Source organism: Tympanuchus pallidicinctus, unplaced genomic scaffold (assembly GCF_026119805.1).
Source record: "Tympanuchus pallidicinctus isolate F22 unplaced genomic scaffold, pur_lepc_1.0 scaffold1, whole genome shotgun sequence".
Lineage (NCBI taxonomy): Eukaryota > Metazoa > Chordata > Aves > Galliformes > Phasianidae > Tympanuchus > Tympanuchus pallidicinctus.
The window spans coordinates 60,093,036-60,118,499 of NW_026294618.1; the positions used below are offsets into that span (position 1 = coordinate 60,093,036).

The 25,464-nt window shown below is 39.8% G+C and overlaps 1 protein-coding gene across 2 annotated transcripts; it reads right to left on the minus strand.

The window, feature by feature from the left end:
- Positions 1 to 977: 977 nt before the first annotated feature.
- OPRM1 (opioid receptor mu 1) lies at positions 978 to 24,895 on the minus strand. 2 transcript variants are annotated; one of them, XM_052687060.1, is made up of 4 exons: positions 24,472 to 24,895; positions 10,531 to 10,883; positions 8,985 to 9,505; positions 978 to 2,846 (listed from the first exon to the last, which is right to left on the minus strand). In XM_052687060.1, exons 1-4 carry the CDS (start codon positions 24,807 to 24,809, stop codon positions 2,709 to 2,711), a joined length of 1,350 nt encoding a protein of 449 aa, XP_052543020.1. In that variant the 5' UTR covers positions 24,810 to 24,895; the 3' UTR covers positions 978 to 2,708. The 2 variants fall into 2 exon arrangements, with proteins under 2 accessions (XP_052543020.1, XP_052543009.1); XM_052687049.1 differs by having other exon boundaries at positions 978 to 3,357.
- Positions 24,896 to 25,464: the final 569 nt, after the last annotated feature.

A 25,464-nucleotide genomic window follows, 5' to 3' on the forward strand; every position in this document is an offset into this window, starting at 1 on the left:
TGTGGCCTTGTGGGTACTGCATGTGGCTCTACATCCCAGAGGTCAGCTATATCTTATTGGGGATCTGTGCAGTGTTCTTACACTGTACCTAGGATCATAAATAGAATTAGCCCTGCTGTCTGTCTGAGATGTGTACAGTGATCAGGGAAGCTCTAAGTTGGTATTGTGAGTTTTCATTTTTCTTCCTTGCAGACAAAATTGCAGTAAGATTGAAGGCTGGCTGAGTTGCCAGTATTGTCCATCACAGTTCAGGTCAGCCTCTACAGTTCAGACACAGTGAGCTTACTTATTATGAATGTCTTCTACATCCAAATATGTCACTGGGAAGTGAACATACTGTGGTATGTTCACATTACCTCCCAGTCTTTTCCTGACATCAGCATGTGTTCTGCTAATCTCAATTGTTTTGTGGCTTGATGGTGTCTATGAGACAAGTGGAACATGGGGTTTGATGCAGTTTTGCTTTGGGATTGCTTTGGGATTCTGTTGCCTTGTGTAATTGGGCTAGTAGGACTACTGGTGGCAGCAGATACATTCCTTGAGGACAAAAGGGTTTTTGAGGGACTTGCATAGGCTGGGAACAGGCTGAGAGCAGCTGCTGGCTTGCTTTAGCTCACTTGTACTCTTCAAGAAATTTGTATGCATAAGGGACGTACAGAAGGGCCGTTAATTTTGAAGATTTACTTGCTTTCTTCTCTATATAAAACTTCACTGAGGTCCTCTGTGCTGTACTATGCATTCTGTGTGTATGCATTACAGAATCATAGGAATGGATATGTATGCCTGTTATTAAAAAGAAATGAACTATCTGCATGTTCTCCTTTTTTAGGTAGGCGTTCTTTAATGCAGTTAGATAATCAAAAACCTCCAAGGTGATTTGTTGGTATTGGTTGATAGATAGCATTTTCTAGAGCTGAGCTATTAAAAAAGGGCATGATGATCAATGTATACTGTGATGTGAATATAATATGTGCAAGTACACAAGAAACACAAACATTTTTATTAAAGGATTATAGTGAAAATATACAGATTGTGTAACAACTTGATACTTTCTCTGCAGCGAACATTCATGTCTTTTGATAAACAAACAGAGCATTTAACTTATTTTTGCTAATGTTCTACTAATAAAATTTGCTTCCTCATATCCTCAGACCATTATGCCTACAATACAACATTAGTCCTACTAAAGATATTTGCAGTCAGGTTGCTCAATTAATTATTGGACTGTAGAAGCCTAAAATATCTTTTCAAATTTTAGGCTGTTAGCAAATCAAGGGATTTTACCCATGAGCTTTGTTACGTTCCTAGTACAGAAATGATGTTTTCAGCTCATTATGCAAATTCTGTAACAGCTAAGGTACTTCAAACTAGACATTAAACTATGACCTTAGTTTTCTTCTTGATTTACTGCTGAAGGCTTTTGCAATACTTGTTTACTGTATTTCAGCTTGTTGTATGTTAGCATGATAGATGTTCAGATCTTGCTAGAAGCAGTGCTGTTGGACAGCTCTACTTAACTTGCATTTCTTCTTTAGTTTATGTTCTTCTTGTTAGTTCAATAATACTGCTGTGCAAAATAACACATCCAATTTTTTTTCAAGTTCCTATCCCATGCTTTTTTATAAGTCAGATGATGACAGATCTGGTTTAAACTTTAATGATGACCATGAGGAAATCTTGCTAGACTAATACAAAATTAAATATGGAATCTCTATGACAGCATGGCAAAATTTTCAACAGAAAATGGAAAAAAGGCACTTCTGCTATGAGTAGTTTCATATTATGCTGATATACATATTTAGCCACATCACACTCGTGAAACAAGAATAGTATTACTTCAATTTACAACACACAAGGATTTGGCTTTCAGTCTTTATTACATAGTCCAAGGCAGAGACACTAAAAGTATATTCAGTTACACAGACTTTAACAGTGAAAGTAAGAAACAAATAAGAAATAAAATGAAGAAAACCCTGTTCCATAGAATTGTATTTTAGAGTACACTTAAGTATACTGTTCCCCCCCTTCCCCCCCCACTTAACTACTGATGGTTTATTTATAAGCAAGTAACAAACAATGGCTAGAAAATACTATTGCACCACAAGTTATCTACACTGATATCTCTATTTTTCATACTAAAACCTAGACAGGATGATATTTACTAGGATGATATTTACTCCAGTATGATGTTTCTTTCATAAATCTTCATGTGTTTTACTAACTAACACAAAATGGAAATGCAGACTGCATTAAGTTAGTTAGAAAAACAAACATAAGTGTTTGGTTAAGAAAAAAATTATTTCTATCAAAATGCAACTTTTTTTTTTTTTTTTTTTTTTTTTTTTTTTTTTTTTTTAAAAGCAGCTCTGATGTGCTAACTCTTCCAAACACTTCACACAGGGACTGTTGTTGACTTCCAAGTTTGAGATATTGCTGACAGGGCAGTAGAAATTTGGGAATCTAAAGAGAATTCATTGGTTGCCTGTGCCAGCTCTGACAAGCTTATAGTTGTACATCTATTTGCACTGGAGTTTACAATAACAGAGTCAATGCTTTTTTGGGGATAATTCTACCAATAACAGCATGGGATACTTACATTTACTCTATTAGGTGAACTGATACCTCATCGTTTTGATTGTAAAAGTCTAGTTCTTATGTGAGAAGTAGAAGAGAATGGTGTTGCTTGGAGGTTTTTTTTCTGTAAATGATCACTGAAGGAAATATTTTCCCTTTGAAGTTATTGAACATGCAATCTTTATAAGTGAAGAATTCTTGAATTTCCAACGTGTTGTTCTAGATGATCCTGTGAGACTTTGGCACACAAACAACCCACACAGAAAACACCTCTACAAAAAAAACTTATATGTAAATCAAGTACCCAACTTCATTTCCCATTATTTCCTGCCCTTAAAAGCTTGACAACTTTTTTTTTTCAAAAGTTGTCTGTCTCTTGAACTTTTGTTTCCAACCTGTTTAACGCCATTGTAACTTGCCAGAGCATATCAGATAGCTTTGCTTTTAGACTAACAGATGTATTCCTGGTTAATGACTGTTTTGAACAGTGGAGCTTGGAAAGCCCCCATACCTCTTGGCTCTGCTTGCCACTGAGTTTCATGCTTCTGTTACGAGCAATGTAGAAGTGCTGCAGAAGTAATTTTTGACAGATTGGAAAAGCAGGCACTTTCCTCTATGTTTATTCTTTTATCATTGTTTTTATTTCTTTTTTTGAGGGAAAGCGTATCCTATGCCTTCCCATAGTGGACTGCACAGAAACACTGGTTTGTAATTGCTTTGAGAGCTATACTGCAGCAGACCCTGTCACGGCAGTGGGGTGGTTTCAGCTTCTTGGAGTTCCAACTGAAAGGAAAGAAATTGCAAATACAATGAGCAATTACTTGATTTATACCTTCAACCCCCCACCACTTTGTGTTTACAGTGTGTGTTTTTTAAAGAGGTATTTACATCTCATTTGCAGCTTTATCCTGCCCTATAAAGCTGAGCTGGTAGCCCAGGCAGCAGGGTGAGGATGAGTTTTTGTCATAATACAACAAGGAAGAGAGAATGGTAAAAGAAAAAATTTGTGTCTGACCTTTAATGACACAGAAACGAATCTTCAGTGCTGTCACGTTTGCACGAGAGTCTGTTTCATAGCTGTTTTCCTTCTAGATGGGAACCCTCTGTGAGTTTCACTTGTAAAAAAGGATTTAACTCACTCCCTGTATTCTTTTGTAGCAATTGCAGATGCTGGTATGCTTTCTCTGTTCACATCAGTATATTGGCTAACTCCTGGATTTGAATTTAAAAATCCAGTTTACATTCTGTGTGAGATGGAGTTACATCAGGAATTAATCACAATTGTCCCTCTGGCCTGGATGCCCATAGTATCCATGCCTATTCATGTATGGGCATGATATCAATACAGAAATTTTCACCAAGAAAATCTGCTTACTATACATCACATCTTGAAAACCTGCAACCCTTTTTACTGCTCAGCAATCAGAAATTGTCAAAAATAGGGAGATATTGTAAGGTGTTTATTTATGGAAAGCAGAGTCACAGATGAACTGTGAAGAGAGGGCAACATGTTGCATCTGTTTAGGGATTTTGGAGTGAGGAGAAAGTTTATTTTCTAACTGCTCTGTTTTCCAGGCACTTTCAGAAGTGACATCTGTTAGAAATACTAATTGGAGATATATTTATCCAAAGCCAAAACATAACTTAAATGCTTGTTTAATTCAGCATAATATATTTAGGGGCTTTCTTTATTCTACATTGAGAAAGTTCCTTTTCATCAACTTTTTATTAGAAAATGACTTGATTTTGAATCCGAATATCTGCCTTTTGGAGAAGTCCAGATCCAGAACTGAGTTTTAAATTTAATTTCACTTCTCAGTTGAATCACCTGCTGGAAAGGAATTACCTGCTGGAGAGGAACTCTGCATTGAAAGTCCTATGTGTCTTGATGGACAACAGGTTGGCCATAAGCCAGCAATGTGACCTTATGACCAAGAAGCCCAGAGATACCCTGGGCCAATGGGGTGCAAAAGTGTAGCCAGCAGGTTGAGGGAGATGATCCTACCCCTCTTCTCTTCCCTGGTTAGGCCATACCTGGAGTACTGTGTCCACTTCTGGGCTCTTCAATTCAAGAAAAACAGGGACTATCTAAAGAGAGTCCAACAGAGATGGATGATGATGAGGGGCCTGGAAAGCTTCCCTTATGAGGAAAGGCTAAGAAGCTGGGACTGTTCAGTCTGGAAAGGCTCTGAGATCAGCTCTGATAAATGCTTATAAATATCTAGTGGGCAGGAGTCAAGTGGATGGGTCTGGACTCTTTTAATTGCCCACTGACAGGACAAGGGGCAAAGGGCAAAAACTGGAACAAAGGAAGATTCATATGAACATGAGAAAGAAGTTATTTACTGTGATGGCGATAGAGTACTGGAACAGGTTGTCCAGAGATGTTGTGGAGTCTCCTTGGAGACATTCAAAACGTTCTTGGATGCTTTCCTTTGTGACTCTGCTTTAGCAGGGGGCTGGAGAACTAGGTGATGTCCAGTGATGCCTTCCAACCACTACAATTCTGTGATACTGTAATAGAATATTCAGCTCTTATGGAAAAAAATGAAATGTTCTGCTGTCCATTTATTCTGACTTTCAGTTTAAGGAATGCATCACAAAAATATGCAGCTTTAGGATTGATTTAATTGGTTTCAGTCCTCATAGCATTGTTTATACTTGTAAACTCCTTTAATTAAATTGTGTGGAAAACATTCTGTTTTCTCTGCTACGTAGAAGATTTATAAGGGTCCCATGCCAGTGCAACTCAGACACAAAAGGATGAATCTGCTAAATTAATACAAGCTTGTAGAATTGTTGAAACAGAAATAGTTTTTATAAGAAATCAATGTTTTATCATTGAGCACCATATTACATGCAATGGACATATGCCAACTTTCTAATAACACATAGAAAGGTTCTTCTTCATTAAAACAAGTAGATGCGAAACCTGATAAAAATTGAAGTTATAGAATCTGTACAGCTTGTATCAGGTTTCTGCACATGACTCACCAGTACTCCGCGTATTTGTTTGTAAGCTGTCACAGAATGTTAGGAAAACTAACCTGTAAGAGAGTCCTTTTTTTTCAGTTAGTTAAACCAGTTTTAATTTTTTTTCTTGTTTCAATCTAGAAATAGTTTTTCTTTACTCCAATATCCTTTGTATTTCTATATCTAAATGCTTGACTAGCCACCAGTCTTTTCTCCCTCACGAACAAGTTGCTCCACTGAGCATGTACAATTTTCATAAATGCTCATACCATCAGTGCTGTTTCTGGGGGATGTCAGAACTTGTTTTGTACTTTCCCTAAATGCTGATAAAGCAGTAATGAAATTCCGAATCCAGAAAAATCTTTCAGCAATCTCAAAGACCCATGAAATAAGCCAAAGGAAAATATCTAAACTCAGAGTAATATGAACATTTGTGTTTGCTGTTCCTGCTTTTGCACTGATAAAAAACACAACTATTATTTCCACAAGTGAATGGTTATTTTAAGTGCTTTAAGAATGTGAGGCCCCAAGCTGTTCTGCAATTGAGTGTCTGCAATTCTCATTACCTTTAGCAGGAGTAAGAATTCTCACTTGGCAAAAAAAGCAGCTTGCAGAACATCTGTTTCTTTGAAAATAACTTGAACTGTGTCCACAACTATACAGTTGTGCAAATAGAATTCATAGCAAATGCTCTCCAAGGCCTTATATATACAAGAGAGAGCTTGTCAGTATACTTAGATCAATACAGATATGCTGGCTAGGCTTGCTTATACAGAAAGCACTTACCTGTGAAAAGAATGTCCTGTCAATAGAATTTACAGAAGCTCACCAACTGTTTGAGCAAAGTGCTTTTTTACATTTTCTGAGAGAAAAAGCTGCATTCACTCTAGGGCTTTTTCTGTCTAAAATAAATAAATACAAATTACATTTGTCAGCACTACTCAGAGAACCTCCTCATAATAGAAGTTCTACAACCTTTCTGTCATTTTGATGATAAGAGACACCAAAAATTTTGTCTCTTATGGATAAGTTAATTGTGGAAGAAAATATAGAAATGAAGATTTATATTCAGCTGTGAACATGGCTTGCTGTGCATGTATTCCATTGCTTTTGTGGAGGATGAGAAATATTGCTGCTGCTAGCTGGTGTGCTGCGCCCAGGAGTGCCGCAGTAAGAAGATTCAGGTCCGATCCGGAGAGTGTGTGTAGCAGAAAGAAACCAGTGGCAGCATCTGCCAAAGCAAGGACTTCTGGGTGGTAGTGAGAGAAATGATTGGACCCATTTGTGGCCACTTCAAATTCTCTCAAATACCAGACTATGCAAATAAATCTATGAGGACAGGAGTTTCCAAGTAAGTCTTCTTCTTGGTGGCCTCAGGGAAACCTGCTAGTAAGTTGCTAGGAAGAGTTACATAGGCAGTGAAAGCTGGGAAGTCACAAAGTCACATAGTTTCTTACACTTGCGAACACATTTTTGTTACATGTACATAATCTCTTTGCATCAGTTTCCTTCCTCTCTGCCTCTGATGTTATTCCTGATGTTCCCCTTTCTCTTTCGCATTCTTCTGGTCAGCTCGATTTCCCTTCAGCACCTTCCTTTTCACTTCTCTTCAGTATGTTTTATCTCTTCTTAACTAATTCCACTGATACTCTCTTATGCTAACAAGTAAAACCAGTCAGCCAAAATTCCAACTGTGTGATTAGCTTACTTCCTACTGCCATTGAAAAGTTAACTTCTGTTCCTACCTCAGGTGTCACCCTTCCTTGATGTACATTGTAATATTTTTCTGGGAAGGATCATCTTCTGTTCTGTGTTTGCTCTGCGCACACCAAAACAGGCTTTATTTTAATCAGCCTTTGCCAGTACCATAATAATTTTTGGTAAGGGTAGAAATTTAGAAGGTTACAGCTCTTCTAAAATTTATAAAAAGATTTATAAGTAAATGTTGAAGATATATGCCTCTAAGCTACACTGTAGAATGATGGACACTTACTAGGTAAAGATTGAATTCTGTTGTCAGACGTGCACAAAATTGACTCCACTGAGGATCACATATGCACTGTTGAGAGCTGAACCTATCAAATAAACTTTTGCTTCATATAATGAATACTATGTACATACATACATACATGTATTGGTCCATGACACATTTGGCCATACTGCTCTACCACTGAAGTGTGGGTAAGACTGATAACTGAAGTCTTAATATTTTCTGTCAAAGACCAAGCAGGTGCTAACTGACTTCACAGGCCACAGCCTACTATGTACGAATCACGTGCTTGTGAATGACATCAACAACTACAAATGCTTAATACACCTTATTCTTCTCCCTACAGCCTGCTACTTCCTCTTTTCTGGTGTAATTACTACTGCTGCACCTCAAAAAAGTGCTTAGTTTGTGGCTGAAAAGGCAACCAAGAAGCTCATGTAGGAGCAACTGATGTATACTGCTGATGTTCCAAAAAAAAGGTGATGTGGCAAGGAATGAACTAGTCTTGTGCCTTTCTTCTCTTCAGTGAATTCCAAAGAAGATTGAAACCCTTTCTAATACATGCTTTGCTAGAATGCTACAATTTGCTTTTATGTTTTGCTTGATGTTCACTGAGGAATGTGGTTTGGCAACTTGGGAATTATCACAGGACCATGGATGTTAAATATGTAACAAAAGAACTTTTTTGCAAAAGCTAAGAAAATACAGTTTGAATTAAAATGAGATTTTTGATATTTTTCTCTTGGTATCTGCTGTGCTACAAAATTTCTACTCCTCAAAGGGCTTTTCTACATAGAAAAGGAGTGCTCTGTACACCTTAAATGGCAAAATGGTACAACACTCCTTAACATGTATGCGTATATATATATATATATATATATATATATATATATATCAAAACCCACACTAGTCAACATAGATAATGATCTAGCACAAGAACTGCATGCAGAAGACTTTTGTCTACTTTTTACATCTTTCCAGCAGAAACAGGGCTTGTAGGCCCTCCTTCTATCCAATCAAAAAGTGTATATGCACAGCTTTTTCTCTTTTCAATTCACTGATAAAACAGCAGGAGAGAGATGTAGCCATCGTATAGGAGAAAACAACGACTATGAATAGAGAAATCTGTTCAAAACATTCACCTGTTGTAAACATTTTGCAAATGAAACACTGTTTTGGATGCTGCGTGTACCCATGCACACTGGACCCAACCACGCAAGGTACCTTTGAAAGCAAAGTGCTCAGCTTCTGAGCATCAACTAGACTAGAAAGGACACAGTGCATGACTGGGGTCTCTGTGTATGAATACACTGGCTTCAAATGTAGCCTCTAAGGTGGTCAGACCTTTAAACAGCTACAAATCAGTATAAACCGTAACTTCAGAATACATGTCATCTCCAAGCGGGAGGCCCGGATCCAGAGATGACATCTCCACTGCTAGTCATACCTGATGGTTAGTCCTGTCCACAGTGTTGGCAGTGGAAGCATGGTCACGAGTATTTTGTCGGACCCTTGTGGAGTTTTGCTGCTCAATGGTTGAGGAGGTGGGGATGCAGAACTCTCTGAAACACCTTTTGAAATTCTCATCTAGAAATGCATACAGGACTGGATTGAGGCAGCTATTTATATACCCTAGAGCAATACAAAAGTGCCAGGACACAGTCTGGAAAGTAGTTTCTGGGATGTTGACCAGGGCTTTAATGATGACATAAATATGGATAGGAGTCCAGCAGATGATGAACACTGCCACCACTACAAGAACCATCCTTGTGATCCTCCGCAGGTTCCTGTCCTTCTCTTTAGAGCCAGATAACATGCGGACACTCTTGAGGCGTAAAATCATCAGCCCATAGCACACAGTAATGATGAGGACTGGCATGATGAAGGCAAAGATGAACACACAAATTTTCAGTAGGTTTTCCCAGTACCAAGCAGGGTGAGAGAATGTAAGCGTGCAGTCAATAGATCCTAGGGAAAGAAGAAAACAGCAGAGAACAAGACAGTCAGTTTTATATTTGCTTTCCTTAAAATATATATATATATTAAATACTGTAAGCAAATAGATTTTTGTTATGTAAATAACTAAAACAAAACAATTTGGTAACTGTCATTGGGACAAAGAGAGATAGGACACAGTGTTGCAAAACATGTGGGAAGCTTCAGTTAGAAAAAAACCCAAAAAGTAACATGTTCTCCTCTGCATTACATCACTTGGAATTCTGTGTAGAATTTCAGAAGAAAAAGAGCTGAATTGTCATAAATGTCTAAACTTTGGCTCGCTTCTGATATAAAACCTGGTGATGATTTAACCACCATATCTGCAGCAGATTTGGGCATTTCAGGGCAAAAGGGAAGAGGATGATATGATGCTTGGTAACCACGCACTAGTGGTTACTATACCAAAAACATAGAGTGTTTTTGATATATGTTGAAATGCTGTCATTTGAAGGAAGACCTCTGAGCACTAGTGCTCCAGAACATGCTCTGACTTCTGTACTATACACTGCCAGGCAAAGTTGAAAATATACAGCCATTATCTGCAACTGCCAAATTCAGCAGGAATATCTTGGGTATAACAATGCCTTCTGTGCAGTACTGATACTGTACTCCAGATGCAGCCATACCAAGGAAGAGGAAAGGAAGAGGATCTCTTGATCCACTGGCCACACTTTTTTTTTAATGCATGCCAGATACCACTGGCCCTCTTGTCCAGAAGGGTGGGCACAGATGCTTTTCCAAACACAGCAGTAATTGTGTGGAGCAGGATTCTCATGGATCCTGCTGGAGCTGCCAGTCATCAAAGACTGATCACATGCAATGCTGTGTCAGGTCAAGTAGGGCTAGCTGCAAAATTGTTAAAGATGGCTTTTGGCATAACTTTATACAGTCTGCAGGTCAGAAATTAGTTCAACACCTCTACAATAAAAAGAAACAATGCAGAAAGGAGTTCAAACATTGAATTATTCAATTTGAGAATGAAAAACAAGACTTACCATGTCTGTATTTAGTAGTTGCCATAAACATAACTGGGAGACCAATGGCAGAAGAAAGAATCCAGTTGCAGACATTGACAATTTTGGCATTTCTGGGGGTACGGAAATCAAGGGCCTTGACTGGGTGGCAAACGGCTACGTAGCGATCCACACTCATGGTACAGAGCGTGAAGATACTGGTGAACATATTGTAGTAGTCTATGGATATAACAATCTTACAAAGAATCGTACCAAATGGCCATGTTCCCATCAAGTAATTCACACTCTGGAATGGCAAAGTACTTGTTGCTAGTGCATCTGCCAATGCAAGATTGAAAATATAGATATTGGTGGCAGTCTTCATTTTTGTGTATCTAGAAAAAAAAAATCAGCAAAGAAAGTGAATGACTACAACTAACAACATTAAACAAAATTGAGGCCAGTGCACCATCTACAAGTTACTTCCACGAAATAACATGCTAAATGGTATTAAAGATCATCTCCTCTACTGTTCACCTTTAAATCAAATTATCTTGCTCTGGTTTATCTACAATGATGTTTATAAATCAGTCAGACATTACCTAACAGGTATAAGAAGGGTAAGAAAACACTAAATTAATTTGTGCAGAAAGGACATACATAGAAGAAACAATATTATGATTGCTAAAGAACCACTAATGGAGCTGGAAAGAAATGTTTGTGCACACTGGTCACTGTACTAAATGAACAGATTTTGTGTATCTTCTCATGACATGTCAAGAATCAGAACTGCAGTCTACAACAATGGAGCACACAGCATTTCTTGGTTGTGAAATAGTAATGATTAATTACTTATGGAATAAGTAATTAAATTCAGGCTTTTGTTTTAAGACTAACTTACCTGCTTGTAATCAAATAATTTAAAAATAATTTGTTATGATGGTTACCATTATTATGGTTACTACTAGGGTTACTACTACCCTGATCTCAGGTTCCTCTACAAACTGGATAGATATTCCAACTGAATGAGAAGACAGATGCTATTGGCCACATGAACTAAGCACATCAGTAAAACCACCAGCCCTGTGTGGATGCTTAGCCCCGTTGCTTAAAGTAGGTATGCATGCACTGCTCTGCTCCATAGTGTCGATTTTGACAGGTGAGACTTCAAAATGTTTTGAACTCCCGTCTTAAGTCTGTGGCACTAAAACAAAAAACACTTTCTGAACTTTAAATACGTCACACCAACCACAGCTGAGCAGGGACACTTTATATGCTCTGTGTTTGCATTCCTAAATGTGGAATTAAAATTATTCCTTTGTTTCATCCATTTTTTCTTTTCAAGAGCCCTTTACAGTTTTAAGCCCTTGCGTCACATCAGTAGCATCTGACATCCACTATCTGTGAGGATGATATATTTTCCAATGGGACAATGAACATTTCATTCCAAGTAATCACTCCTGGCTATTTTGTCCCAATTGCTGCTGAGGTTGCTAGGCACTGAGGCCAGAATTTGGGGGGTTAGATGGTTTGCTCTTTTGATGAAATTCCCCTTTGATTCTGCAAAGTAATTGATCAGACATTTTATATTGTATAGACAGATTTGCAAATGGAACAGTCCTTTAAAAAGACCCTTTGGGCAATTTGTTGGAGAAGACAAAGAAGACAAACTGTAAAATACAGGTTTTTTTGTTTTTTTTTTTTTTTTTTTTTTTTTTCTCTCTGATCTCTTCAGGACACGAGTCATCTACAAAGAGCTCATGACAGGGCTACAAATGGAGCACATCTTTGTAACTTTTTGTCAGGGGTGGGGGAATGCAGATTTCATCCTGGATGCAACTAGATAACTTTTATGATGAGCATCTGATGAAGTTCATGCTGTTTTTGTTCTCATCTCATCGTACTGTGCATGAGGATACAAATAACAACCAAGGTGTTCTTTTAAACATTTTTTGAGTAGACCCGAGCTGCTACTTGACTGCTGTGTTGAGAACTATGATCTTCCAAGTTTTAAATAAAATCTATTCTTTGAACTTAATGTACCCTGCAAACTTTTCTTAGGGGAGTACTCCCTTTATCCAACAGACTGTAACAGCAATTTAGGAAGACATAGTTGCTACAAGCATCTGTGCCTCTATCTGCTGGGAATAATTTAGAAAAAAAATGCAAAGGATTGCAGTGTGGGAGAGGCACAATGAGCTGCTGCTCTAAAAGCGATTTAGGAAGGTGGAAAAAATACTTGGAGAGAAATTTGTTGAAGAACCTCAGAGAAGATAATCAAAATAGGAATATTTCAATAGTGACTTTACTAAGGAAGAAAAAAAGATGCATTAAGCCCTCTTATATCTCTCTTACTGTTTATCAAAAACGAACGTGTTTTTTACAGGCCTTACAAAAGTTCCTAGATTAGCTAATGCTCCATCCAGAGAGTAAACTTGCATGTTTGATGTCAGTCTGAGCAGACACGCACAGCTTGCTCCAGCCTGATTGGCTCAGGCAGCAATAGCAATGATGGCTGAAGAGTGGCAATGGCTCTGTACCCTCAGAAGCTGAGAAAAGACAAATGCAGACTCAGCACCCTCACCCATGCTACTGGACCATTCTCAGCTCTGTAGTGATCACTGTCTTCATGGCTGGAGCAGAATATACAAGCTTAGGTATGCAGCTCAGTGTCACTGCCCTCATATCTGATTCAGTAGAAATTCTGTCTAGAAATCACATCATCATCAACTCATAATAATGATATTTATCTGCAATTAAAGCCATTCCAATACTTTAAAGACAATGCTTGACATAGCAAAAAAAATATATCAGCCAATAGGTAAATCACTTTCAGTTTAGCATGCTAGAGGAAGGGCAGAGAAAAGCTCTGAATAAATGGAATAGCATTTCTTCACTGATAATACCATGGGCTCCACTTACTGCTACACAAATTTAAGCTTAAAAGTTCTTGGGCTTTCCATTATTTCACATAGTAATTTCACATAATAGGCTCTGGAGACTATTAATGAAAAATCCTGCTTGATGTACTCTTGTAACCTACACATTTATAATCATGCTATTCTTACAAAGAAAGGAAGTAGAGCTTTTGTGGTGCTAGAAAGTATTTACCTCCACAATTGCTTCATGAACAAAAGCCTATTGCAATTCACAATATTCTTTTCAGTGACTTTTATGGGATCTGGGTATTTCTCTGTACTGAATATTTCAAGATTTTTTAAAGACATTACTGCTAAAAAGTGCATTTTGTTGACGGTTTATTTCTCCAAATAAGTAGATTATCAGTGTCGCTACGATTTTTTTCTTTTGTATGAAAAAATAAATATTGACAGAACTGATTTTAACAGCATGAAAAAAAACAGTCCTGAAAATGAAGCTCTTCAAAGTCTTAGCTATTTTTTTACCTTTTGCTAAGTTATCAGTCTATCTATTTGAAGAAGGAGAGCAAACATTTCCATCATACGAACACAGCTGTGTATGTGATGAAATATACTTCAGGGAGATTGGATATTCTATGCAACTGAAGTCATGGGCTACCAGTAAAACTTTCTTATAACACAAACAGCACTGTGTGTATAAATACAATATTTTAAATATTACTGCTTTTGCAGTGTGATTCAAGGCCACCAGACAGTGGTGAACATTTATCTCTGGATTGCTCTTAATATTAAAATTAATTATGCTCATCATAATTCAGATACCCACTAGCACACGTTTTCTATCTCGTCAGAGCAGACTTTGTAGCATAAAATACTAATTTGTATTAAGTTTTTTTTCTTAATATATACTATGATATGACAGGTTAGATTCACAGCTTCAAGTCTGTCTAATTCTGTAGGTCATATTCAGCCTTGTCTTATCACTGTTCTATCCAGCAAAGATTTAAAATATATCTGAAGTTTGAACATTTGAGCTGTAGAGATCCACTCAACTGGAATTTGCTTGCAGTAAGAAGCAGTAAGGAAAAACATGACAATTCTACTGAAATAGTCACTAAGTTCCTCACATTCAAGGATACATAAAAGCCTTAGACTGGTAGGCCATGGGCCAGCTGTAGTTTGCAAACCCATAAAAAAAAATCATCAAACTAGAATTATTGAATTATAGAACATAAAAAGACCCTGCCTCAATTCAAGTGTAGCAGCACCTTGAGCAGAGGCCATGAGCATCTCCCTGTTTAGCTCCCAGACACATCAGAGGAACGTGATGTGTGCTTCCTTGTGCTTCTCCCTCTTGCTGCAAGACACACTACAGTTCTGTTTCTGTCTTGCCCACTCCAAAAGTGACGTCTTCAGCTGATCACCTTTGGAGGTGATAGATTTTTTGAAAAGTGTTTTAAGCCTCAATAGCTCAAATGAAAAGAACAAATAACATGACTCACATTTTCTTAAAAAGAAAACCAAACAACACATTACATTTTTAGTACACAGTTGCTTTTGCTAAGCCTAACAGACATTGCTGATATACTGCTATCTGACTCTTGTTCATACCACTTATTGGAGAAGCCATTTACATCCATATGGACTGATGAAACATATTCTCCTCTAGATCTTTCCGTCCTGTAACACATCAGTCTTACACCATATTTGTACCATCTTTGGTGCAAAGAAGGTAGAGACGTGTTCACATTTAGCCCAGTGAATTGAGCAATACATGCCATTACAAATTCATTTGAAAACAGTGAGAAGCAGAAACAGTCTTTTGCACTTAGGAGATAGGTGGAACAATGATATATTGGTAACAATGACTTTCAGCAACACAAAGGCATACAAGCTTTTGTTCATCCAAAGCTTACTGGGAGACAATTGATCTATGTACAGTGCAAAATATCTGAAAACCTAATTAATTACAGGAGATTTATTGCAGAAAGCAGTCGTTCATGAATCTGGCTTGGCTGCTCAAAGAAACAACGGCCAGCAATTAGGTCTTGCATTCAGACAACCCGACATAATTCTTGTTGATTCTGGATGAGATTTGGTTAGCATTTAAATTCATATTCTTCTTGCATAAGTGACTTGTTAAACAAATGAAGAATCATTGTGTGCATGCATTAGATATGTTGAGGTCTCCTTGGGTGGAAAGATTAAAACATGTGAAGCATGACTAGTTGAACTAATTTAAATGAACATTTATTTCCATGGCTCTTCAGGTACATTTTCTATATGCAATCCAAAAACAGTAAGAAAAACTGTTCTTTTCATGTATGCTTTCATAAGATATCTAGTACTTTCAGTTTTTACTGGACAACAGTTCACGCTGGTCTGGATAACTCTTTCTTTCCTCAATTAATCCAATGAGTATGTTTGACTCCCAGCCGTAACCTGGAACGTACCTTTGGTCTCATGTAATTGAACTAACTGATGGCCATCCTGTCTAATTGTCCTTTTTCTTTGTTTTCTTTTGCACTATAGTGCATCTTTCTCTACAGAGTAAAAGACTTTCAAAGGATCTCAGCCACAGCTGTGGTATTGTAACAGCCTGCTACTGATTAGAGCTTTGAAAGTCATGTATATTCCATATGAGCCTAATCTACCTGTCACAGAGCACACAATTTCATCAGCTTGAAGATCTAGTCTTTGATTTTTCTTTTCAGGAATACTCAAGAATGCTGTAAGCCATTAAGCTCAAGCTCTATATCACAATAAATTTGGGCAACACATTAATATGCAATCAGTCCACCTTGACTGCAAATGACACACTGGCAAACAGTCAACTTGTGCTTTTGATTTATGTTTTCAATAGGAGATCATAAACACAGATGTAATTAAAAAATAACAGTCTCTCAGGAGAAGCATCCAAACACCAAATAGAAACAAAGACAACTCTAGCAGGTACAGCAATTATAGCAGAAAATGTTACAGTAAAACTGTGCTACTGCAGGCACATTTATTTACATTCTGTACTGACTCAGTTTGGGGCAAAAACTGGAGAAGAGTACAAAATTTCCTGCTATTGACACAGACAGAGGCAGCGGTTGTTCCTGTTGAAGCCTTTGCCAGTCACTGCTGTTAAGGAGATTGGAGTGTAAATGCTGAAGTCAGTCGGTGAACACAGAGCAACAGGAAGATCTCCGTTGCCTAAAGACAAAATTTATCTGGTTTATCCACCAAATTTTACATTTGTAAGTGAGCAAAAACTACCAGAGCTCTGAGACAGAAGAGTGCATTGGTGGGTTAATTAGAAGGATTTAAAAAAAAAAACACACATGAATGTACCATGCCTCGCTTCAGGTGCCAAAGCATGGCATAGTTCAGCAGTGGTGTGCTAAGCCTGGCACTGTGGGGCCTACTTATGTGACATACATGGTGGGGAATGCAGCAACCATATAAAAACTTATATATAGCGTAAAACTAGCTTCCTATCTTTGTCATCCTACTGTGCCTTTTCCCCATATTGGTCTATGTTAAGGTGTTTGCAGATCCACCATTTGGTGGTATTTGCTTACACGTACCAGGTAAGGAAAGAAGGATTCATGCAGGCGCATCTACTCAGGTTTCTTCTGTACTCAGAACCAAATAGCAGCTTCACTCAGATCTCAGCCATGGTGCAGGAAAGCTGAACAAAAGCCTGTGAGGTTCCAGTACCAGCCCTTTCAGGAATTACATGGTGCCAGTGACAGAGAGTCATGAGGGCATCTGACTCATCCTGTTTTCAATTAATTACAATAATGTGTTGGGCTTTGGGCTAAAACTCACTTGCTGCTTTCCTTAATGGCTTTTCCTGCTGTTTTTTTTTTTTTTTTTCTTTTTTTTTTTTCTTTCTACAAAGAGGGTTCCATAGAGGTCTTTTTTCTGCTGTTTGGTTTGTATTAGTGAGCTTAGTCCCTCCACAGAGAAAACAAAATAAGCTTCCATCTTTGGGAAAAAATAGCTACTTATCAGGGGAAAGCTGGTCCTTTCACTTCAGGTGTGACTGAAAGATTTTACTAGCAAGGAGATTATTCTAGACAGAACACACAAATTCCACAGTAGTTCTAACAGGTAATTATTTTATTATCATTATTCTTTCATTATTTTTCTTTTTCTTTTTCTTTTTTTTTTTTTTTTTTTTTTTAAATTACATGTTTATGCAAAATATCCTTGGAATTAACTGATAGGTGTTCAAATATATTCATACCTACTTGCCAGGCAAATATTTAAGATGTTGCAATGTTTTATAATTCCTATCAACCCAATTTCTTTTTTCTTTTTCCAGAAGCCACAAAGAGCAATTTTATGATAAGAAGAAATGACAGCAACATGTATGCTGCAATTCTTGTGCAGTCAGCTGCTGGTATACTGAATTGCTCCCCTCAATCTAGTTAAATAAAGGAAACATTATCTGCAAATTATTCCTGGACTCATTCTGGTCTGTTTATTAAACCATCTCTAGATCAATCTCTGCAAGTTTGACACTGAAGCACATATGAGTCTCCAGTAATGGCTGCTTTTTTTGCAGTTATTGTGTAACACATCTTTGAGAAATAAATCAATGGTGTTAAAAATGGTAACTCCAATATATTGCCATTATCCAGCAGTGAGTGCTTCTGCTTATTGCAGAATTTTTTTGCTTTGCCCATGCAAAGAAAAGATGTCAGCATCTTAACTTTCTCTCCTGTGCATTCAGGGAAGTGATCAGGACTACATCAGTGACAACTGAGGTTACATTTTTATAGGAGAGGGAAGTTAACAGCTATTTTCCCTATTTTCGGAAGATAAAGAGATCTTCCACAAATCTTCCTGATTTGTAGACTGATCTCCTCAGGTGAAGAATGTACATGACAGATTCCCTGCTTGGCAAAGAAGCTGGAAGGGAAGCTTTTGAGGACAGTTTTACTGCTAGCAGATGTGGAATCCACAGAGAAGTGATGGGGAACAGCAGTGGCAATCCTCCATGGTAAAATGCTTTCATAGCAGCAGCATGGGGCTCAAGGCAATGCCAGAGGCCACACAGAGAAGAGTTTTGCTAAATATGCAGGGTACAGTCTCTTGTGTGTAAGAGATCAGGATCTTCTTGTAAAAGTGTTGAGTGTGATCTGGAAAAAAGTTGAGACAAAGGGACAGGAGAGAGGATGAACAGGGAGGAGGACACAGCTGTGAAGAGGGGAGAATGGGGAAAGCTGGAGGTGAAGAAGGAAGGCATGACAGAAATTGGAAGTGTGACTGTATGTTTTGAGAAGACTGCATGTAAAGTACTAGCAAACATGGATTTGGTACCATATGAAAAGAACGAGTTTGCATCTCGAACTGGGGCTCTGAGGGAGAAACTGACATCATCAGTTTATGAGAAGAATTTGGGAAGCTGGATCCTTGGATGTTTTTCTACTGAAGCAGCATATCCCAGAGCTGACATGGAGGTCATCAGTGTGCAAGCGGGGAAGAGGAAAAGACCACAACTGCTGCTCTCTCCTTCAAGAAAGCAAATTCTCTCATGCTGGAATTGCTCTGTGCTATATATCCCATTCTACACAAACAGTTTTGTTTTGAAGTTTTATTCCTGATCTGAAACATAAGATCTCATAGCTGATAATTGAACACTTCTCAGTGAGAAGGTGGAAAACGTGCTATTTCATGTCCTTCACAGTTACTTGACTAGCTACAGCTTATCACCTATCTTTACCTTTTTTCATCACGCAAATTCAAAGGGAAATATAAACAAATAATGTTTAACGTTAAGCAGATGAATGGTACTTAACACAGTTAGGCTAAGCTGTGGAATGCTAGAGAATACCCTTAGAAGCCAATTTTAAGAGGAGCAAGGTCTTTGAAAGATAATGATAGAATCCCTATTAACACAACAGGAAAGCCAAATTCCACAATATAAGCCAAACAGATGATTGTAAGGTGTTTGCTTGAGATGAGCCTAAAAACAACTCACTAAATAGTTTCTCTCAGATTTTTCTGAAACATAGATACAATGAGTAGCTTTGCATTTTGAAGAAAACAATCAAGGATTAAAAACACATTTTCACAGGAAACCCCATTTATAAAGATCTTTCTTCATCAAGGTGCCCATTAGACAGAATCCTTACAACACTGTCTCAGAGCACCCAGACTTAAAAATAACTAATTTAGAATCCTTAACAATGTTTCAGAATTCTCAAATTTTACTTTAGAAAATGACTGCTTTGAAACAGCTTTGTTGAAAGGTAACAGTATTTCCAACATATTATTTCCAACCTTATTTTAGATTCAGATATTCTTGGGACTGCTGCATAGAAGAATGTCCACAGAAAGACACTGAAAAAATGGTGATGTAAAATGCAGCCCAGAAGTCTGTCTGCAGTACAATAGGCTGTTAGAAGGAGTCTCACACAGGGACGCTTCTTTTTCTTCTTCTCTTTGTCTAAACACCAGTTACTGTTTATGCCTGGAAAAGAGCTAATGATTTTGAGACTGTTTGGCTTACATCATGTTTTGTTTGAGATTTTTGTATGTCATTTTTTGCTGTAGGAGAATTCAAAAAGAAAAGTTTTTCAACCATATTCATTAAAAGCTATGACTGATGATTTGAAAACAAAACAGTGCAAGTTAAAATGAAACAAAATAGTATTTTGGGATTATGCTAGCTCACATTAACTCATTAGTTTGCTAGCGATTGAAATATGAATAATATGCTCTTATAATATGTTCTAGTTTTACTGATGCCATGAATAGTCAGTGCAATTAGACTGACTTTTATGAGGAAATTCAGTGAGGGACGAAGTTTTCAGCATACCTCTGCCCAGGGGTGGAGGTGCTGCAGGGGCAGCCCCATGTTCTGCAGGTGGGAGCTGGCTGGGCACCCTGACCTTGCCTTCAGCTCAGAGAGACTAGGGACATTCTGAGGTCATCGTCAACCATGGTTGTTTCAATATAACTTAAACAAACAAAAATATAAAAGTATACATAGCATTTTATCTAATCTACTCCTCTTGATCCTGGAGGAGAGGGGAGCACCTTAGTGGTCAACCATTTATCCTCTACTAGAGGTTGGTAAATTTTTATTGCAAGCAATGTGCAAATGAAACTTATGCCTCTGTGTAAAGTGGTGTGCTGAGAGTAGTCATCTCACTGCACCTGTCTTTGAACTCAGCTTCTGGGCTGGTCTTGCCCACTCAGATTTCCTCAAAACTTGACTGTCTCCAAGAATTGGGCCTCCACCACTTCACTGGGCAAACTGTTCCAGTGTCTCAGCATTCTTATTGTAAAAAACTTCTTCCTTATGCCAGCTTTAAATCTCCCTTCTTTTAGTTTGAAACTATTTCCCCTTGTCCTGTCACAACCTTTACCAGAACCTGGTAAAGAGTCTGTCCCCTTTCTTACAACCCCCCATTAGATACTGAAAGGCCACTATTAGGTTCCCTGGAGATGACAGATGCAGTGCCATCCAAATGAAGAGACATTCACATTGCTGTGGGCAGGAAACAAATTTTATGGATTTCTAGGTTTCTAAATTCCCCAATCTATGCTGACACAAGGCATGCCATGGATCTTCTTTCACACTGCACCCATAACTCCATGTTGCTTTGCAAAGAAGAGCTTCTGGCTTTTCTGGAAAAAGTCTTTGCTTCAGCCTGTTTTAACCTCTGATCATTTTCAGTGGGTCATTCTCAGCTTACTTAACAAAAATCAGACTCTCTCCACCCTATGTGCTATATCCACTTTATGAACTCCTTACTTTTCCTTTTCTTTACAAGTCAGAGTATTCCTCTGAAGACATCAATTCTTCCTACAATTGAAATTACATGCCAAATTCCTTTCTTACTAAAAAAGTATTCCCAAAGCACAAGTGAACCAGGCTGAAGTAAGCAAAGGTTTCAGTAGAATGTGAAATCTTCCCAAATCAGATGATGATTCAATCATAATTTTTTTTTTCTTCCCAAAACATAGTTGAGATATTGCCCTGAGAAATGCAAAAAGCTCTTTACCTCAAAGCAGACTTCTTTCCTTATTTTAATTTTGGGACTTTAAAAAAAATATAAATGCTAGTGTAATCATTTACTCTAATGAAACAAGGCATTTCCCTTATCTTGTGAAGGACCACGGGGCACCCCAGGCTCCTTTATTTATGATATGTGACAAAATGATTAGCACAGCAATTAAGGCATTGCTCTTGCCTTGAGTGTTGACAGCATCTATTGATGACGTTGCAGCCCTCTCAGGGCATTTCACCCAGTGCAGGGCTGGGGCCTCAGCTTCTCCACTCTGGTGATGCCAAAGATGTTTAGCTATGATCTATCACAGCTCACTAGCACTGTGTACACCTCCTTAATCACAAGACATATTCTTCTTCCCCCTGTCATCATATCCCACTGACTTGTCTTGAAAGCAAGAAAAGCCTATAGATTAATGTGAAATTAATTCAATGCCACATGATGATACTAATTGTACACTGTCTTGTACTCTGCAGCAACTAGCAGTAGCATTTGCTGTTAATGTAGCCGTAATGACACTGTGTTTGTATTAGTAGTTCATACTTAAACAAAACATATGAGGAAAATAGATAATGAAATCTGTGGCTGGCAGTAAAACCTGACTATTATTGCTGTCACTTAGAAGGCATTTTTCATACTTCACAAAGGAAACACGTTGGTAACACGGGGTTCAGTTTCACATACTGTAGATACAATGTGTTGTAAATAATAATTGAAGGAAGAGATAACTCAGCTGAACAGAAACCATTTGGGAGAATGAGGAGGGCGGTTGAGATTGCATTAATAATCATGTACAGGTGTACAAAGCCCATGACACTGTATATTGAAAATGACAGTTACACATCAGGCAAGCACCTACACAGCTCTGGCTCCAGGCCCACGGATCTGCTTCACTTGGAGGAGATGGGACAACTGGATGGGGCTTTAAAGTCGCCTGCTTATAGAAATAACTTAATAGCTATTCAAAAAAGTGTTTCCAAAGAAGCTGAGTGTGATGTATTAGCATGCACTCTAAACTTCCACTGGACTCTAAGAGGTGAGTAGGGACAATTTCAGTCATCCAACCATCTCCCCTCTCTGCTCCTGGCATTTTCAAGGTAAACAAGCTGCCAATATCACTTTCAAATCTTCTTTCTTGTAGTATTAATTCACCTAAAAATTAACACAAACTTTAGAACTTCCTTTTTCTTGAGCAGTCGCTGTATGAAAGGTAGACAAAGACAGGGAGATTTATAGTATGCCAAATTTGATCCAGGGAAAGGTTTGCCTCCTATCTTTAGTGGGATCTAAGGTTTCATGAATACGAGCATATAAGCTCACTGCTCCATATATGCATATGATACAATTTGGCAATGCTCTCACGTTAGCATAGCCTGCAACAGGAAAAATCTCAAGAAGTTCCTTACTGCTGCCCAAGCACACCAAACCTATATAGAAGCACAGAAAGGAAAGGCATTTCTGTGATGCAAGCTTTTTTTCATCCTAAAATGGGAAATAGGTGTATGATATTAATTGAGAAGGAATTATGTCATATGGAATCTGGACGATCTGGACTCAGTCCTGTCTTTGCTGCAGAATTCCAGAGTGGTTTTAGGAAGGTCATTTAACTGATTTATGTCTTCCTCTGTAAATTAAAACATACTTTTTGCCTTCTATTGCTTCTGGTTTTTGTATTAAGCTTTAGTCTCTGGGAAAGATTGTCTCAAGATAGAAAGCTGAATGCAGGTGCATCATTCAATTTGGCTTTGTGGTGTAAGTATAATTGAATTAATTAATACAAGAAATATGAACCCAGAACAGGTTATGGCTGGTATAAATTTACAATTCCATGGAAAACTTGTAATATACACACTGCTGACAACCATCCTGGTTCTGTTACATTGTGCATCTGCCTCTTCTCCCAGAGGAAGGCATTCACCGCTTGCTCAAACCATTGCAGTCATGTTCCTGTTCAAGAGCACTTCTCACACAGACCACTTGGATCTGAGCTTTTCAAATCCTCATGGCACAAAGAATCTTCTAAATTCTGCCTCTAAAGTACGGTTAAAAGCAGTAGGAATAGTCTGAACCATTGGTGCGTGTAAGTTGTGTTCCCATTAGGTTTAGTTGTATGGGCTTTGCAGAGATATCCCCAAAAGCTGCTGTTATGTTGTACTCTGAAGGAATCATCGGAGCATCACCCCAGCTTGTTACAGCCGCCCCCGAGCCCCATGCAGCGCCTGCCCGGCGGAACAGGGGGGAACTGCAAATCCTGCGGCAAGGAAGAAGCACTCCCCAAGGGCACCCTCTGCAGAAGCATGGCTCTGAAAGGTCAGCTGCCCGGGGGAAGTCAGGACCGGGCCAGCTCCGAACCGGAGCATTCGAGGGCAGCTTCGACCCGCCGCCCCCGGGAGGTGGCACTGTTCCTCCACGGAATCCGACCACCCGACCCGGGCCCCGCCGAAGCCTGTTTCATCTCGCTGGCACCCGCTTGCCGCCGGTTTACGGGTATGAGATTCCTCGTGCGTGAAAGGCACATTCGTGAAGGACCTGCGGGTAACAATGTTGCTCAGTGCTGCAGCGCAGCTGGGAGCCTGGGGAACTGACAGGATCTCCTGTGTACGCGTGGATGTATATACACTTACACAGACACAGATGTATACGAGCATAAAACACTCATATCAATACTCAAGATAGAGGATCTATAATTCCAGGCAGAGAGAAGCATTGAGCCGCGATGCCATTTATATTTTGCTTTTGTGTTGGCACAGGTTTGGGGACAGACGCGTGCTGAATGCTGTGCGTACACCCGCACACGCGGTGGCCGCGGTCCCCTTCCACCTTCCCTCAGCAGCGGACAGCTGCGAGAGTCGGGCTCCGCTGTCGGAGCGCTGCCGGGTGCTGCATCCCTAGAGGCCCGTGGAGCATCTCCGACGGGGCGCTCGGCCCCGCCGCGTTTCCCCTCCGCGATCTCTCGCTCCGACGCCTTCCCAAAGCCTCTTCCATTCAAATACCCCGCACCTAGGAGGCAGAAGTCCCTCGCACGCACCGGCTCCGTAGCATCCCACCGCCGGCGGAATTCCGTTCCGCAGCCCGACGGCGGCACTCACCTGATGATGACGTACATGACCAAGAAGTTGCCGAAAAGCCCCACGACGCACACTACAGAGTAGAGGGCCATGATGGCGATAGCCGTAACCACAGAGGGGCCGCCGCCGCCCGCGGGAGCGCATGGCCCGCCGCCCGCGCTGCCGTTGGCACCGCCGCAAGGCTCAGAGCGGTTCCAGCCCGCCGTGTTGTTACCCCAGGAGCCTGGCTGCGCGGCCACACAAGGAGGCACGGCGGGGCGGCAGGCGGCGGCGGCAGAGGCGTTAGCTCCGAAGGGGACCTCCAGGGCGCCGGCGAGGAGCGGCGCGGAGCCGTTGCCCAGGAGGTAGGCGACGGCCATGGTACGCGGCGGCGTCAGAACAGCCACCGGCTCCTCGCGTCCGACTGCGAGCGACGCGCAGCGCGGGCGGTGCCGGGGAGGCGGCGGCTCCCACCCGCCCCGACGGCGCGCCCGGGCGCTAGTTGCAGGCACGTGTGTGGCGGGCGGGGCGGTAGGAAGGGCTGTGACGGCGGGGAAGACGCGGGCGGGGGGAGGTGGAGCTTCACTCCCCTCTGAGGTCTTCATGAGGTGTCAAGTGAAGCATTTCTTGGGGGGTAGGGATGTGCGGCTGTAGCGGAGTCTGCTTTGCTGTGCTTCTCGGGCTGGGTAGCGCTTAAAGCGTTTGCTTCCCCCGGGAAGTGGGGGTAGGGAGAAATGTCTGGCAGTGTTGCCTGAGTGGAGCAGGGGTCAGCGTGCAGATGATTAGTGTGGTGAGTCAAGGATATTGACCAGACTGTGCCCTCCCTGATTCTGTGGCTTGGGGAAAGGGTAGCTGGCGCTAGAAGTAAAATGTGGGAAACTGTGCGGTAGCACACTAGACAGAATTGTGCTTTGGAAATGATTTGAATCTCCTGTATCCTCACAGTTTTCACAGGTATTTCCATTCCAGACCTACAAGAGCCCTCTCCCCTGGATGTTGGTGTGATTGTTGTCAGATGTGATAGCATTCAAAAAA